This window comes from Narcine bancroftii, chromosome 2, assembly GCF_036971445.1.
Source record: "Narcine bancroftii isolate sNarBan1 chromosome 2, sNarBan1.hap1, whole genome shotgun sequence".
Lineage (NCBI taxonomy): Eukaryota > Metazoa > Chordata > Chondrichthyes > Torpediniformes > Narcinidae > Narcine > Narcine bancroftii.
Genome location: NC_091470.1, coordinates 19,388,505 through 19,407,333, shown reverse-complemented (window position 1 = coordinate 19,407,333; position 18,829 = coordinate 19,388,505). Strand labels below are relative to the sequence as shown.

The 18,829-nt window shown below is 42.9% G+C and overlaps 1 protein-coding gene across 6 annotated transcripts in view; it reads left to right on the top strand.

Moving 5' to 3' along the window:
- The window catches only part of adck1 (aarF domain containing kinase 1), a 650,404-nt gene that overhangs the window by 201,399 nt on the left and 430,176 nt on the right, over positions 1–18,829 (top strand). The window contains exon 1 of one of the 6 annotated variants that reach the window (XM_069916027.1): positions 11,248–11,392. The exons of the other annotated variants lie outside the window; for them this stretch is intronic. Within the exon in view, the coding sequence (XP_069772128.1) occupies positions 11,384–11,392 (9 nt within the window). The 5' untranslated portion in view covers positions 11,248–11,383. Of the gene's footprint in view, positions 1–11,247; positions 11,393–18,829 lie in introns of those variants that run through there. 6 annotated transcript variants of the gene reach the window in all.

The window sequence follows — 18,829 nt, the reverse complement described above, 5'->3', positions numbered from 1 at the left end:
CCATCAAACAGTGGAGAACATTTTCAGGCAACAAAGACTTTCAACAGCAGATTGCTGCAGGGAGTTGATCTACCTTCATTTATGTTCCATTTACACTTCACTGACTTCAGTAAAGCAAGATATAATTTCACAGTAAGATCTCATTTGCTGCTCCTACTGCCTCTTCAACCCATCATCCCCTCTCTAATCTCAACTCTTTCCACAGGATAGATGAGCACAGGGTCAGGGTTTCAAACACGATGCTTCCCACTCCCCCATGACAAATGCCATGCTGATTAATGTTGATTCCACTCTCCCCCCCCCCCCCCACCCACCTCCAAAATGGGCCTCTGCTCCTGGTTGTTGCTGCATTCTGTGTACGTACTGAGTGAAAGGCAGACCTGGAGAGGCAGAGCATCAAGCGGCATAAGTGACAGCTGAACGCAGGCAGACAAGGACAGTCCCGACAGCAGTGGTCGGAGGTCCTTCTTCTCCTCCACTCCAGACCTATTGAATATTTTGATTAAAAATATTAACATTGTTTGATGAAGTGATTGCTCAGTCTTTTTCCCCAGCATAGACGATTCTTGAACTAGAGGGCATAGATTTAATGTGAGGGGAAAGATTTAAGAGGTACTTGAGGGCTAACATTTGCATTCAGATGGTGGTCTATATCTGGATCAAGGTATCAAAAGTTATGGAAGGAGGCATGAGAGTGGGGGTGAGTGGGAGAATGGATTAGTTCATGATGTCATGGTTGACATATGCTGAAAGGCTAGAAAAACTGGACTTGTATCCGATGGAGTTTAGAAGGATGAGGGGGGACATGATTGAGGTATACAAAATCATCAGGGGGATAGACAGGGTGAAGTCGGATTACTTGTTCCCAATGATGGGGGAGACGAGGACTAGAGGGCATAGTTTAAGAATACAGGGTAGGCCCTTTAGGACGGAGATGAGAAATTTTTTTACCCAGAGAAGTGTGAATCTGTGGATTGCTCTGCCACAGAGGGTGGTAGAGGGAGATTCGCTGATTATGTTCAAAAGAGAGTTAGATAAGACTCTAATGGGCAAAGGAGTTAAGGGTTATGGGGATAAGGCTGGAAAGGGGCACTGATAGTAGTGATCAGCCATGATCTGTAAAATGGCGGTGCTGGCTCGATGGGGCGAAGGGCCTACTCCAGCTCCTATTGTCTATTGTCTATTGAATGGTGGAGCAGACTCAATAGGCCTAACGGCCCTACTTCTGAACCTAAATTTTATGGCCTTGTGGTCTTATGGATTAGGCTACCAGAGGAATCTGTAGAAGTGGCACAGTTGTGACATTCAGGAACTGTTGGATAGACTTATGGATCAGAAGAGCTTTGAAGGTTATGGACCAAATGCAGACAAATGGGACAGGGCCATAATGCCAACTCGGTCGGCATGGACAAGTTGGGCCAAAGGGCCTGCTCTTTCCTTTAAAAATAACATATATGTTACTGGTAGAACTTCTTCCATTTACAAAGTTCCTGGTGAAGCAGTCTTTTCCATCGATAAGTTTCTATTCCAATCCTTTCTCACTCGCTTTGCTTCATCACTAATTATCTTGTGTTTTAAAAGTAAGGTTGAAGCCAGTGTCCTTATGATTTTGTCAGCATTTAAACCACACATTCCCTGGCTCCCAAACTATTTAAGACCCTGAAGGTGGAAAAAAAAGTCAGAAAAAAATGATAAGATGAGTTAAATTGACTTTTATTAAAAAGAACAATTTATCTGAGAGAAAATGCCACAGATTCTTTAATCTCAAGTCCACAGAAAGAACGAACAGTGCTTTACAATGAGAAGCCAAAGCACATGGGAGATTGTGACCCACAACAGTCACAGGGATAGAGAGAGAAGGGGAAAGTGTTTTTGATACAAGGACAACATTTTCAGGGCTGTGGATTCACGAACTGGCATCCATACAAAATTCTTAATTTCTCTTGACTTCTCTGCTGTTTTTTTTCCTCTCCCTGCCAATCCCAAGTGATGGCCATAAATTGCCAGGAACTCTCAACCGAGCATTCAGATCCCAACAGAAGGGGCTGTTTAATCAACCTGGTCTGACTTCAAATCTCCCAGGTTTAGCTGAGTTTCTGGTAATTGAAGCTTAATCTCTGGAACACTAGTCTGGGCACCTCCAGTGAATAGAAATCCTTGGGCCATTAGCAATTGAGTTAGCCTTGCATTTATATCCTTTGAGCACTCACATTTACTAATTGAAACTTTTATTGGGGATGGGGAGAAATTATTTGGATGATGTGGATCAGTATTCAGATCAGTATTTGGTCACCATGTTCTCAGTTCAAAGTGAAAATTTATTGTCAGAGTGCATACATTGGCATCACATACAACCCTGAGATTCTTTATCCTGCGGGCCAGGCTGAATTTCTAATTACTGATAACTATAAACTATACTGAAGTCAAAATAAATGTATACAAAAGAAAGAAATATAAACAAAAGACGGAAACAAGCTGTGCAGTGCAGAGCATAAATATTCAATAATAATTGATGATAAGAGTTCTTAAATGAGTCTCTGAATGAATTTGATAGTTGAGGGTGGCAACTGTTGCTGAACCTGGAGGTACATCTTGTGGCATCTATACCACTTTCCTGATGGTTGCAGTGAGAACAGACCACGTCCTGGGTGATGTGGATCTTTGATGATTGCTGCTGCTTTCTAATGGTAGCATTCCATGGAGATTTTCTTGATGTTGGCTGGAGTTTTGCCTATGATGTACTGGGCTGTGTCTACTACCTTTTGCAGGGTTTTCCACTCAGGGGTGTTGGTGCCCTCATAGCAGGCCATGATGCAGCTGGTCAGAACAATTTCCATCATACATCTGTAGAAGTTTGCCAAGGTTTCCAATGACATATCCAACCTTTGCAAACTCCTGAGGAAGTAGAGTAGCCAACGTGCTTTCTTCATGATGCTGTTGATATGATGGGCTCAAGAAAAGTCCTCTGGGATAGTGACAGGAATTTAAATTTGGTGTAAGAAGACACTCCCTCACGAAGATGGGTATGTCTAATATTTGGCAGGAGGTTGGGGATGGGGCAGTTAAAAGCAATGGAACCGACAAAAACCCTCAATAAAACATCCAGTCAGAACTGCAACTCCTCCATTCATCCTCCCTTGTTTCTGGGTTCCCACTTTTGATCTATATTCTTAGGAATTTAGAAGAATGAAGGATGATCTTACTGAAACAAATAAGGTTCTAAGAGAGAATGTGTCGAGATGTGTCAACTTGTGGGAGGATCTTGAACAAGGGGACATAGTTACAAGATTAGGGGCAGATTATTTAAAAGTGAAGAGCTTCTTGCAGAGGGTGCTGAACCTTTGGAATTCTCTACCCCACAGAGCAGTGGAGGCTGGATCATTGGGAGTATTTAATGAGGAAATGGATACTCTTTTAAAAGATCAAGGTTATGTAGAATTAGCACAGAAGAGGCGATGAGGCCTCTACAGATCAGTCATGAACATGGTAAATGGTAGGTCAGGTTTCAGACTCCTACAGTACAGTGCCAATGTTATGTTCTATTTAAAAACCAACAGTACAAGAAAGAGGAGCAAAATACAATCTGCTGGAGGAACTCAGTGGGTCGAATGACATCAGTGAAGGGAAAATGAATTTCTGCCCATTGATGTGTCTGTTTATTATCATTCAAAGCTAAGATGCCAAGCAATAGAGGAAATTTTTGCCAATGGAAATGTCATAGAATTATATGGCACAAAAGGAAGGCCTGCAAGATGAATGAGCACTTTATCTCTTTATTCATTCACAAGATCTGGATACTGGTTGCAAGACCAGCAGCGATTGTCCAATAAGGACTGAAAGCACTGGTGGCATGTTGCTGCCTTGACCTGCAATGTGTCACTAATAGTGGCAGGTTCTTCAGGCCATTATACTGAGGAAGGGTGGTTGACCTGACACATTTCTGTCTTTGTTCCCACAGATGCTGTGTGATCTGCTGAGTATTTCCAGCAACTTTTATTTTTATTTCAGATTCCCAGCATCTACAGGTTTTGATTTCATTTCACAGGGGATTTATGTTTCTGTGGGTTTGAAGCCACTTTCAGACTACACCAGGGGCAAGGTTGGAAGATCCACTTGGCCATAAAAGAACCCTGATGAGTTTTTATAGCAACTCACTAGTTTAAAGGGCACCATTGCTGATATAGCTTTTCTATTCCAGATCCATGTAATTAACCCAGTTGCTGGCTGATCTCTAGATCATTAGTGAAGGCATCTTGATTGCCTATCCAGGGGTACAAGCACATGGCTCGTGCTTTTGGTGTGTTGGTTGAGACTTGATTGCTGGCAGGGACACCATTTTTTTGCAGACCCTTTTTAACCACTTCACTCTCTTTGTGCGGCAGATATCTAGAAGAATGTAGGGGAAGATTTAGGAGAAATGTGTGAAGAAATTAACAAGGATAATAAATCTCAAATAAACCATAAAGGAAGGAATGAAATATATAGCTTCTGCTCTATAAATATAGCAGTGTCCAAGTAACATTGTTGTGTTGGCTCGACAATTACATCAACCCTGTAGATTTACAGCAGATTCTCCAGCTTCAGCGTGTGTATAAAATGTACCAGAGAATAACATGACCAGGCTTTGCCTATCTAAACATGTCCTGCCATTTTAAATGTTACCACACCTCATCCTGTTAGCAAAGAGGGCGTATACATTTTATCATGGGATTTAAATATGACAAGTAAGACAAGATGCTTTGATAGTGTAAAGAAATAATGAAGGGCTATTTCCACTTTTGACAAATGGCAAGGATTATCTTAGAGCCATGAAAGAGAAGTTTTTTTTAACTGCATGAATCAAACATGGAATGCATTTATCACGAATAGTCTTTATAAGAGATGTACCAGAATATTTGGAATGCAATTGGAAGGGCACTTGAACAGGAAAATTGAGGGTTAAATGGTAATTTTTCAGATCCCAGGTTCCAAAGTACTTCAACCAGTGGGTTTCCCTCTTCCCATTCCTTCGATAAACCCCCTTTCATTGCCTTGCTACACTGCATACCTGAGCGTCAGTAACCTGATGGTCTTAAAATTCCTCCAGTAAAACAGGGGTGACCAAACCAGTTGTCTTCAGTCCAGTTCTGACAAAGAGCTTTATTAACTCTCTTTCTTTTTCAATATATGGTGCTCGACCTGCTGAGTGTTTCCAGGATTTCCAGATTTTCCACAGTGTTTGATCTTTTATCTTCAGCACCCTCAGCCAGTTATGCCTGACCTGAGCACTCATTAGAACTCCTTGCTTTGAACCTCCATAAACCTCTGGCCTATGGTAGGGGATTCTAGGACAAGAGGGCACATCTTCAGGATTAAAGGGCATCAATTTAAAACAGAGAATCAGAGACATTTCTTTAGCCTTAGGGTCGTGATTCTGTGGAATTTGTTTCCACAGGTGGCTGTGGAAGCAAGGTAGGTGGCTGTGTTTAAGGCTGAGATTGACAGATATTTGATTATTCAGGGCATCAAGGGTTACGGGGAAAAATCTGGGGAGTGGGGCTGAGTGGGAAGATGGATCAACTCATGACAAAATGGTGGAGCAGAGATCAGCCTACTTCTACGCCTACATCTTGTGATCTTGAATCTGCAGCATGAACCTTTCACCTCATACCCAGGCCTCTGAAGGCTTGCATCATTCTGGAACTTTAAATTTTTACTTCTCATTTTCAAAACCTTCTATGGCCCCACCCCTCCAGCCCCTCTACACTCCTTTAAACTTGGATCTCTCATCCAGGCCAATTTGCTTAGCACCATTATGAGTTTCCAAGACTGAGCTCTGGATTTCTTCTCTGAACTCCACCTTTTTGAGGCAGAGCACAGGAATTCTTCCTGATTTCCTAGCCAATATTTATTGCTTGATCGACATTGCTAAATCAGGTTATCTGGCTGTTTGTTGTACTTACATTGCGCGAGTTTGCTGTAGCGTTTCCAATTCCACATCACCCTTGTCTAAAGAGTGCTCGCAAAATTGTTAAGGACCCCAATCGCCTAGCACAGAGCATCTTCCAGCTACTCACGTTGGAAAATAGATACAGGAATATCAGAGCTAAAAACAGCTTTTTCCCATGGGCAGTGAGGCTGCTGAACGACTGATGAACTGTTCATACAATATTTATTTAACAATATTTATTTAATTTTATGTACTGTAGTCACCCACTCTCAGTGGAAAAAGCCTACTCTGTCTATCTCCTTCATAATTTTAAATACCTCCCCTCATTCTTCTGTGGTCTATGGAATAAAGTCATAATCTGTTTAACCTTTCTCTGTAACTCAGTTTCTGAGGTCCGGGCAACGTCCCAGTAAGTCTTCTCTGCATTCTTTCTATCTTATTGATATCTTTCCTGTAGTTCTCTTTACAACCCTATCCACTTGTGACGCCAGTTTCAGGGAATTATGTACCTGTATTCCCAGATCCCTCTGTACTACCGTACTCCTCAGTGCCCTACCATTTACCGTGTATGTCCTTTCCAAAATGCAAAACCTCACACTTGTCTGCATTAAATTCTATTTTTCAGCTAATTTTTCCATCTGTTCCAGATCCCTCTGCAAGCTTTGAAAACCTTCACTATTTTCAATGTCTCCAATCTTCGTGTCATCTCAAATTCGCTGATCCAATTTACCACATTATCATCCACATCATTCATATAGATGATAAACAACAATGGTCCCAGCACCGATACCTGAGGCACACCACTAGTCACAGGCCTCCAGTCTGAGAAGCAATCATCTACCACTTCTCTCTGACTTCTGTCATCCAGCCATTATCCAATCCATTTCACTACTTTTTTTTAAGATTATATTTTCATTTTCAAACTTAATTTAACAATTATACAGAACACAAAACACCAAAGCAACCCCACTTCCCTACCCTTCCTAAATAAACCCAATTAAGGAAACTCATAGAATACTGTGTTAACACAGTGTTATATCCTTAGATTGTGTTATATGGCGAGCTCTCCACTGGCCACCGAGACAGAGGTGCACCAAAGAAGAGGTACAAGGACTGCTTAAAGAAATCTCTTGGTGCCTGCCCCATTGACCCCCGCCAGTGGGCTGACCTTGCCTCCAACTGTGCATCTTGGTGCCTCACAGTTCGGCAGGCAGCAACCTCCCTTGAAGAAGACCGCAGAGCCCACCTCCCTGACAAAAGACAAAGGAGGAAAAACCCAACACCCAACCCCAATCCACCAATTTTCCCCTGCAACCGCTGCAACCGTGTCTGCCTGTCCCGCATCGGACTTGTCAGTCACCAACGAGCCTGCAGCATACGTGGACATTACCCCTCCGTAAATCTTCGTCCGCGAAGCCAAGCCAAAGATATCCTTTAAAGAGGCCTTCTGGCTAACCAGAAGTGATCACATCCATTTGTTGGTGTCAGTGAAGTGCTTATTTGCTTCAGGCAAGGCTGCCAAATTTTTAGAAAGGTGTTGTATCCTTTTCTAAGACTATATGTGATTTTTTTCAAGAAGAATACAATTGTTCATTTTCAAAGATCATCTATCAATGAGGAGAGAGGAATCAGATTTGCCTGTCACTGTTATGCATTTCCTGCCCAATGCATAAAGCAATTTCCATAAATTTAATTGGGAAATTGGTTAAAGATCTACTGACAGTCATGAAATTCCCCAATAAAGCAAAGCTCAGGACTTAATGGGAAGGTGATTCCTATGAGCTTGGTCAAGGTGTCATAGAGATCATACTAAAAGGGCCTCACTTTTGTACAAAGCCAGGTCGAGTGAAGGAATGAGCCAACCTCTGTATCACATCTGAAGCACATTTCTGACAATTTAGGTTTAGACCTATGTAGTTTCTGTGGGGTGAGGCCCAGTTGATGGAGGAAATTATAGTGATCCAGTCTGTACTGAGCATTAATGGTAGCTGGCAAACTGCCTTTTTTAAAAATAATTTTATCTAATAATTTTAAAACCACATTCATACATAACATATTGAATAAAATATACATTAAAAAAATACATGTGATATATATATTTTAAAAACCCTCATCTACCCCACCTCTCCCTCCCCACCTCCCACTCACTAATGCTAACTAATATAAAAAAGAAAAAATGGAGAGTGTCAATAAAAAATATTAATTCAATACATATAATAATGGAGTTAAGGGTTACCAGTAGGATGGGCTCTCAAGAGTCTCTTCAATCATAATTGCCCGAATATCTCATTTTGTGTCATAATGTCAAATTTATTTATGTAACTTTCCCATGAACCTCCTTGGGATACTTTGCTAAGTACATTTCTGTTGTTAATGTTTAATTTCACGTTTCAACTTGTGGATGTTCTAGAGGAGAAATCTCCCTTAAGCTCCATAACTGTGCTTGGAAGTTGTCAGTTATAACCAATCAGCTTAAACAGAGCAGAGGACTGGTAGCTTTTACAGCCAATCACATCATCTATAATGCTGGAATGGTGGATTTCACAACCTATCATGTCAGTTGGAAATTGGGACGGAGGACTATCAGATTCAATCAGTACTGTTTGAAGACAAAACTGGTAGCTATCAGAACTTCCATATTTTACGTATCTTTGAAGTGACAATAGTGTAATAATCTTTACCGTTGGTTTTAAACCTAGTTTTAGAAATAAAAACGCTAAAAGAGTCCAGTTTGAATGAGTAAACTTTTACGATGAGTTGGGTGAGAGGAGGAATTTGATACTGTAAATGAAAAAAATATATAGTTTATACGATTTAAAATGCAGAATGGAGGGAGAGAGACCCATGAAATAGGCCCAAAGATTTTAATTAAAATTATTAATTTAAAGGTAAAGATTCCATTATTATCACGTAATACTACATTTAGAATTTAACATACATGAAATTCTTTGACTTTTGACTACCGTAAGGCAGACAGAGAGTTGCCACTTTGTTCAGTGCCTCTCACAAAAATCTACAGCAGCTGGTGTTCCTAGGCAGTCTCTCCTCCATGCACAGACCAGACTTGCACAGACTAGTCTTGAGCTTGCTTAGCTTCTGAGATTAGACAATCTCAGGTGTATTCAGGCTTTTAGGTGCTGTTAGAAATGTAGTAACTCACACATATTCAGGCTCTTAGGCTTCTGCATTTGAAAACTACTCTTACAATCAAGCCAGGAGATCAACTTGTGTTCAATGAGCAATGCAGAGGGGAGGTTGGAGAGGGTTCGAAACAATAGAAAACAGGCTATTTGGGCCTTCTAGTCTGTCCTGAAAATTCATTCCTCTAGTCCCATTGATCTACACCCATTCCATAACCCTCCAGTCCACTCCCATCCATATATTTATCTTATTTATTCATAAAACTCGAGAGTGATCCCACATTAACCACCTCAGATGGCAGCTTGTTCCAAACTCCCACCACTCTCTGAGTGAAGAAGTTCCCCCCAATGTTCCCCCTACACCTGTCATCTTTCACTCTAAAGCCATGTTCTTTTGTAGGGCTGTGTAGCAGGCTGAGTGGGCGCTCAGCACGGTAATGCGAACTGCCACCGTCAGTACACGGACTTACCTAAGGGCTGGCATGCTAGTAGTACTGAGTGCCAAGGGACAGCACGTTGATCAGCTGGGTCCCCTGCCGAAAGGCGTGGGACATTAACGAGACTCAATTTAAGTCCTGTGGACCAGCAGCTGTCCCTTAACAAGATCCCACCTTGTCCCGTGGAGCCCGGGACAGGCAGGGCATAAAATCCGCTTGCAAAGCTTCAATAAACCATTCTTGAGTTGTCTACTCTGGCATGTGTTTGTATTTCTTTAGTATTCTCTACCGTAGTAGCCACTACATTTGGTGACCCTGACTGCAAGGTTCAACTGAAACTTGAATCCCCAGTCATAATGGATGAGGCTTCAGCAGGCAGCGGCAGTTGGACTTCATTTGGACTCCTTTCTGGGCACATCAGCCTCGGGTTTGGCTTATTCAGGCTGAAACCCAGTTTCGTCTTCGGGGTATAACGGCGGAAGACACAAAGTTCTGGCATGTCGTAAGTGCGTTGGACGCTGCTACTGGATCTTGAGTAAGCAAATTTATTTCCAATCCTCCAGCGGAGAACCAGTACACCAGGTTCCACCAATTTCTTCTGGATACATTGGAATTCACAAGGCATGAGCGCAGCATGCAGTTTTTGAACATGGAAGGCCTGGGTGACAGGAATCCATCAGACCTGATGAATGAGATGCTGGCATTAGCGGATGGTCATTCTCATTGCCTGCTTTTTGAAACCTTATTCCTATCAAAACTGTCAGCTCGCTTCACCATACATATTGCTAACATAGATTTCTGCTACCATGACATAGCACGGGAGGCTGACAGGCTTTATCGTACTCCTACACAAGAGTCTGCTCAGATACAGCCTGTCTTGGCAGCAGATACATCTCCCGCATCCTACGAGCCTCCTGTATCTGCAGTCCAATTAAAGAAGGAAGAACGTGCTGATGTACGTCGAGAGTGGTATTTTTACCATCACCGTTGGGGAAAAAATGCCCATAAATGCGTCCAGCCATGTACCTATGTAATGGAAGATTCTAACCTATTTTTTAACCTGTTTTTTCTTAATTTCCAGCTCTTGGTCCTGTAGAGCTGAGAACCTTTTTTTTTAAACTTGCAGCTTTGGGTTCTGCAAGGCTGAGAACCTAATTGTTTTTAGACTCAGCAGACATAAGCAAAATTCCACCGAGGGGCCAGAGATGCTGTTATCTGAAGAAAGGATATCTGTGTACCGAGAACATTTAATCTTCCTGCTTGTTTTGGTCACAGACTGTCAGAGACCTAGCCTTGATGTAGAATAAACCATTGTATTAAAAATGATAAGCTGAAAATTATGTTATTCGTTAATTAACCTAGCATGCTAGCTTGCTTGCTTATCTTTCTTGCTGTGCTGGGAATAGGTGCTTGGGTAGCAGTTTTTGGGTAATATAAGGCATGGTCCCGCTGCTGAAGTGAGAGACTCTCCGCGAGGTGGCAACATCTCTCAGCAAGAAGAAGAAGAACTTCTGGAGTCCAGCCAACGTCCCGGTCGGGGGAGGTGGAGAAGCTGCTACCAGCGCCCTGACAACCTACTACAAGTGTGCAGTCGTTGCCTCGCTTCGGCAGTTGGGACCAGTCCAAGCGTTGATAAGTATAGTTGGGAAGGGCTTGCATATTGTAGTGTGAAATCAGCTTTTGAATTTGTAATAAACGTTTGTATAATCTGAACTGCTCTTGGTGTGTGGGTCTATTTTCTTTCGGTAGTTCAAACACTGTGACCAATCTAAAACGAACAAAGTGAGAGGTACAAGTTTACCCAAGACAACCTATTACAAAAAAAAGGCAGGAAATGAAAGAGCCGGCTGCCAGAAGTGGCCTATTGTATCTTCAAGATGACGCGGGTAAGTGCAAGTTTCCTGTAGACATGGGTGCTGAGCTTAGTTTACTCCCACCGACCTATTTTGAAAGGACACATTGAAATTAGGAGTGAGAATACGGGGAAATTCATTGAGCAGAGCAGCATAGGCATCTTTGTGCAGTGTATGCACCCCGAGCTGGGAAAATCTCCTTTTGATGCATGCCAGTGGGTATGCCTGAAAGGTGGTGGCATGAACCAATTTCCTCCGTTTCACATCTACCAATAAGTCATGGAAATGTAAAAAGTCCACACCCAAAATAGGTTGAGCAACAGAAGCTAAGACGCAATTCCATTCAGGATTGGGATGTGCAAGCATTGTTGCTGTGACCAATGCTTCTTTGGCGGACATAAATGCGACCTCTGCCTCCGAGGTCCAGATAATGTTCTTGTGTTTGGTGGAGACGATGTCAAACAGCGGACGCAGGATGTCAGCAGCAATAGGATTAAACCTGTGATAAAAGTTTATAATTCCCAAAAACTTCTGTAGACTTTTGACGGTGGTAGGTTTGGAGAAGTTACGGATGGCTGTTTGACATCGTCTCCACCAAACACAAGAACATTATCTGGACCTCGGAGGCAGAGGTCACGTTTATGTCCGCCAAAGAAGCATATTGGCCAAAGCAGCAATGCTTTCACATCCCAACCCTGAAGCTATTTTGAGGCTTTGCACCGATGCCTCAGGGACACCTGTGGGTGCAGTTCTTGAACAGTGCATCGATGGTCATTATCAACCTTCTTCAGTCACCATTTAAGACCAGCAGAAGTAAAATATAGCACTTTTGACCAAGAACTGTTGGCACTATATCTAGCCACATGGCACTTCTGTTATATCTTGGAAGATCGACATTTCACTGCATTTACGGACCATAAACCACTCATTTTCGCCTTTAGCAAAATGACAGATCCATGGTCGGCAAGACAGCAATGCCATTTGTCCTACATTTCAGAATTCATTACGGACATACGCCACATTTCAGGAAAAGACAATCTAGTTGTGGATATGCTGTCTAGACCAAGCATGTACCATATTCAAAGTGGAATCAACATTGCTGAACTGGCTGCGGCGGAGGTCACGGATCCTGATATACAGGCATACAGTACAGACATTACTGGACTGGACATTCAGCAGGTGGCACCGCAGCACAGTGGACCAGTACTCCTTTGTGACATATCATTAGGCTATCCTCGACCATTGTCATGGAGGTGACGTCTTTTTGACGACATTCACAGTTTGTCACATCCATCCATCAGGACATCAGTCAAGATCATGTCAAAAAAGTAAATATGGCATGAACTGAAGAAAGTTGTCGCTCAATGGGCATGAATGTGCATCTTCTGCCAGTCTGCAAAGATTCAGCGCCACACCAAGGCACCCCTTCAGCCTTTCCTCACAGTACGCAGGAAGTTCAAGCACGTACATATGGACCCGGTTGGACCATTACCAGTGTCACAGGACATGAAGTATATTTCAAGTGGTAGAGCGCTCCAAGTGCTGGCCAGAGGCCATTCCATTACCAGCTAGTGATACTGAAACATGCGCTAGAGCGTTCATCCTAAATTGGATCGCTAGATTTGGTGTGCCTACACACATAACTTTGGACCACAGGCCACAATTCACTTCGGCATTATGGTCTACCCTTGCATGTTTTTGTGGTACACAGCTGCACCACACCACAGCATACCATCCACAGTCCAATGGCCTGGTGGAGTGTTTCCACCGACAGCTTAAATCTGCACTCACCGGCCCCAAATAGGTTGATGAGCTACCTTGGGTTCTGCTGAGGGTATGCACAGCTCCAAAAGTAGACTTGTCTGCATCATCTGCAGAGTTGATGTATGGTATGGCACTTACAGTTCCGGGAGATGTTCATTTCACAGCCAACTCAGACATGGATGTCCTTCAACAACTCCACAGGGGTATTGCTAACAGCAAGCCGACTTCTACCAACTGGCATGAAAACCCTAGACAACAAGTGCCCCCATCACTCCTGAACGCTGACTTCATATTTGTTCAAAGACAGGTCCCAGGGGCACCATTATAAAAACCATATGAAGGACCATTCCATGTCATTAAGAGAGATAGAGTCGTGTATACCTTAGACATTTGGGGACATTCACAACTATTCAGCATAGATAGACTTAAGCCTGCCCATATGGACCCTACTGTACCCATTCAGTGCCCTCAGCCCAGACGATGTGGGCGTACGCCTAAGACATGCGTGTCTGGCGTTTTTAATTTGCGGAGACGATTCGAGGGGGGGGTGATGTAGTGGCTGTGTAGCAGGCCGACCAGGCACTCAGCACGGTAATGTGAACCACCACCATCAGTACATGAACTTACCTAAGGGCTGGCATGCTAGCAGTACTGAGTGCCAAGGGACGGCACGTTGATCAGCTGGGTCCCCTGCCGAAAGGCACGGGGCATTAACAAGACTCAATTTAAACCTGCTGGTCCCGTGGACCAGCAGCTGTCCCTTAACAAGAACCCACCTTGTCCCATGGAGCCTGGGACAGGCAGGGAGTAAAAGCCACTTCTAAAGCTTCAATAAACCAGTCTTGAGTTGACTACTCTGGCATGTGTTTGTATTTCTTTAGTAGCTCTACCATAGTAGCCGCTACACTTTCTTATTTATTTCTCCCAATCTAAGTGGAAAGAGCCTACTTGTATTTGTCTATTCTCCTCATTTTGTAAACCTTTATCAAATCTCCCCTCATTCTTATACAGTCGAAGGAATAAAGTGCCAACCTGTTTAATCTTTCCCTGTAACTCAACTCCCGAAGACGTGGCAACATCCTAGTAAATCTTCTCTGCACTCTTCCGATCTTACTGATATCCTTCCTATAGTTTGGCAATCAGAACTGCACACAATATTCCAAATTTGGCCTCACCAATCTCTTGTACAGCCTCTCCATAACATCCCAACTCCTGTACTCAATACTTTACTTTATGAAGGCCAAGATGGCAAAAGCTTTCTTTACAACCCTGTTTACCTGTGGCACCACTTTTAGGGAATTATGTATCTGTATTCCCAGATCCCTTTGTTCCTCTGCACTTCTCAGTGCCTACCATTTATTATGTATGGCCTACCTTGGTTTGTCCTTCCAAAATGCATCACTTCACATTTGCCCGCATTAAATTGCATCTGCCATTTTCTGGCCAATTTTTCCAGTTGGTCCAGATCCCTCTGCAAGCTTTGAAAACCTTCCTCACTGTCCACAATGCCTCCAATTGTAGTGTTATCAGCAAACATGCTCATCCAATTTCTCACATTAACATCCAAATCATTAATATAGAAATCAAAGATCCCAATACCGATCCCTGAGACACACCACTAATCACAGGCCTCCAGTCTGAGAAGCAATCATCCACTACCACTCTCTGTCTTCTCCCATTCAGCCAATTTCAAATCCAGTTTACAACCTCTCCATGGATACCTCGTGTCTGAACCTTTTGAACTAACCTCCCATGTGAAATCTTGTCAAAGGCCTTACTAAAGTCCATGTAGACAACATCCACAGCCTTTCTTTCATCTACTTTCTTGATAACCTCCTCAAAAATCTCTACAAGATTCGTTAAACATGGCCTTCCTCGCACAAAGCCATGCCGACTATCCTTAATCACCCCTTGGCTGTCCAAATACTTGTATATCCTATCTCTCAGTACACCCTCGAATAATTTACTCACTACTGATGTTAGGCTCACTGGCCTGTAATTTTCTGATTTACTTTTGGAGCCTTTTATATATAATAGAACAACATGAGCTAGCCTGCAATCCTCCGGCACCTCATCCGTGGATAAGGACATTTTAAATATATCTGCCAAAGTCCCTGCAATTTCAACACTAGTCTCCCTCAAGGTCTGAGGGAGAATCATGTCATCATGTACCTCAATTGTTGGTAGCGTGGGTATTGGAATAGGGAAGGAGAAGCAAAAAAATGTTGTATGGTAAGCGCGTGGAGTGACTAAACTAAACCTGCCACAAAAATGCTGTTGAAGATCTCAATGACCCTGCAAGTAAGTCAGGTAGGGAATTTATCATCATGTACATGTCACAAAATTTGTTCCTTGCAGCAGCATTACAGGTCCAAATTTTGTTATAAATTACATTAAAAAATAAATTAGTCCCAAAGAAGAGAAAGTGAGGTAGGGTCTGTAGCTCATTGTCTATTCAGAAACCTAATGGTAGAGGGGAAGAAGCTGTTTTTGTACTAAGGGTCTTAGTCTTCAAGTTCCTGTACCTCCAGTAGCAGTGTGAATAGGGCATGGACTGGGTTGTTAGTGTCCTTGAGGATAGAAGCTGTGCTTTCTTAAGATACCGCCTCTTGTAGATGTCCTCGATAGGGTGAAGACTAATACCCATGATGGCTCTGGCTGAATTCACAACTCTCTGTCGTCTTTTCCTGTCCTGTGCGTTAGCACCTCCATACCAGACATTGATGCAACCAGTCAGAATACTCTCCACTGTACATGTATAAATTTGCAACAATCTTTGATGAAATATAAAATCTCCTCAAACTCTTCCCCATCTTTCTATCGCTATCCCGCACCTCACCTCAAAAGAGCTGCTTGTTCACTGCCACCCGTCCCTGTGTCTCATTTTATTTGCTTGGGGGCCGTACTTGTCAAACTAAGGCTCAGCATGGAGCCTGATCATCGAAGCTCAGCGCTCTCCTCAAAGCAAGCAATCAATTGTACCATTGGCATGCACTACAAACACAGCTGTTGCTCTGCCATGGTCAGTCTTCTCACCAGGGGAAGTGAGTGACTGCGGCAGCTTCTGAAAGCAGGTCTTGCACTGCTGGCAGAGGCCACCATGGTCAGCCTTCTCACTGGGGGAAATGAGTAGCGGTCGGTGGCAGCTCCGAATAGCATGGGCCACCTGTGATAAGTTGGTCCTTGAAGTTGCTGGCCCACTTCCTGGACAGCCATGGCACCTCTGCTGGTTGAGTAGTCTGAGCCCTTTCTTTCTGTTGCCATCTTGCAGATGAAAGCCACCACTATGTTTGTATTTCAGTACCCAAACTGCACCTTCATGGTTTTTTGAGGTGATTTTTTTTTGTGAAAAAATATGGTAACGACATTTTGGGCATGAGCCTTTCATCAAGGTATGGACATATCATATCTTTGCTGTATAAAATACACTGTTTGACCTGCTGAGTTTCTACAGCATTGTGTTTTTACTTATTACATAACAATAAAAGGAATCTTGGAATGAAAAACCCTGACAAAAGCTGGTGGTTCCGCACCACAAATTCCCTACCAGTCACTCAACTACTGTCCCAATGAAGATCCTTGCTAGTCCAGTTTTAAAAATAATATTTGCAACCTGACCTGAGGAGGATATCGTGATTCATTGGTCCTGCAATCCATTTTAAGACCTGTTTGATTTACAATGAGCTGAAAGATGATAATCTCCATTGTGCAAAGACTAATCTATCTTTTATGTTGCTGTTGCAAAGCCCAGCTGTGCCTGCTTATCTATTCATGGAGTTTAGTTGATGCCTGTGCTTTGTTACAGACTGTGCTCATGCAAGATACACATCAGGACCATTGTCATATTGTACCAGTTTGATTTTATTGTGCCCCTGTGCTCTGGATGTCAGCTATAATGGAGGGGCTATTCCAAGCAATATGGTGCAGTATCCAGTGAAGGTTTCTGCTTCGAAATGCAAAACAAAACTTTAGAATTTTAAAATATGAAATCAAAGCAGAAATTGCCAGAAATGTTCATCATATGAAAAGACCATGGCAGTTATTGATAAGGGGAATTGGTGGCAGTCTTTTTCTCAGGGTCAGGGAGTCTAAAACTGGAAACTACATGTTTAAGGTGCGAGGGTAGAGATTAATAGGATCCAGCGTGACACTGTTGCCAGAGGAAGTGAAAAGCTTGATCCAATTGCAACGTTTAAGAGGCATTTAGACAGGGATGGGAGAGGTTTAGAGAGGCATGGGCTGAATGTAGGCTTAGAATGAGGTTTATTGTCACGAACATGTGTCATGAAATTTGTTGTTTTGCGGCAGCAATATTGAGCGTAACAGGTGCAAAATTGCCTAACTTACATTTCTGTAAATATACTATTTAAAAATAAATGTTAGTGCAAAAGAAGAGAAAAAAGTGAGGTAATATGTAGTTCATTGTCCATTCAGAAATCTGATGGCAGAGGGGAAGCAATCCCTCCGAGAGAGCAGGGAGTGGAGACACAGTATGGTTCCGCAGGGTCCTACTGCCTGGATTTGGATGTCAACCTGACGACTTCATACTGGCTTTAAATAGCCTCTTAAAGAGGCAGGCAGCATTTTTCTTTACAATCCTGCAACTATGGAGGTCTGTGCCTAAAATCGTAGCACCTGTGCTCAGCGGTGCACCACAAGGGGTTGCAGACTGTGGGGGAGCCACAGAGCAGTGCAGGGTACCAGAAACAGGGAGAACAGCCTTGTTGAGAAGGAGAAGCATAGGAAACAACACTACAGGACTGTGACAATGGCAACAGACCAACAAAAAGTTCAGGCTGCTGGTGACTTGCAGCTGAAGGACCCAAGCAGGCTGTGGGCTGCTGGAGATTGGCTCATGGGAACCAGGCATTGGAATTGGGATTCGAGAGAAGCTGAGGGCAAGAAGGGTTCCCAAGGGGCCTCAGGGACTGAAGGCTTCCAGATCATGTTGGAAGTTTGGACTTCAAGCTTGGACTGCCAATGGTTTGAACAGGAGTCTGTGAGGCTGCGGGAGCGCTGGAGACGAATTCATAGACACTCAGTGTCTCTCTTGTTTCTCTTTCCTCTATTGTGAAAGGTGCTGGGCAATGACCATGGCCACTCTTTGTTTGCCTTACGGCAGGCAAAAGTTGAAGTACATCCTGTATATTACATTTTTATGTATCTGTTATTATTATGTATTATTACATGACAATAAATGGAACCTTGAATCTTTCCTCAGTCTTTTATGTGTGTCTAATGAGGAGTTACTCAAAGTTGCATCCTAAAGGTGGTTTCTCCAACAGTACAACACTCTGTACTGCATCAGCACATCTGCTTTGAATTGGTGTGTGAGCCTTGAAAGTGATGTCCAAAGTATCCTGGACCAGAAACACAACTTGTAAATGTGATGTCACCAGTGCAATAACATAACTTCAGTAATGCATTACTCCAGTACAGAAGTAATAATAAACATATAAGTTAGATAGGTTAGAGCAAAAAGAAAGGCATTTCAATCCTGTTGCAGGTCTTTTTGTCGCCCCAGAATAATTTATGGTTAGGGTCGTTAGGGAGGCTCAACAATCTGATAGGTATTGGGAATAAATCTTTTTATTTTTCTCTCTCATTCCCAGTTCTGGATATCTTTGAGCAGGAAGAGTAACTTTTAATTCTTTTCCCACAGATGCTATATGACTTGCTGAGTGTTTCCATCATTGTCTGGTTTTG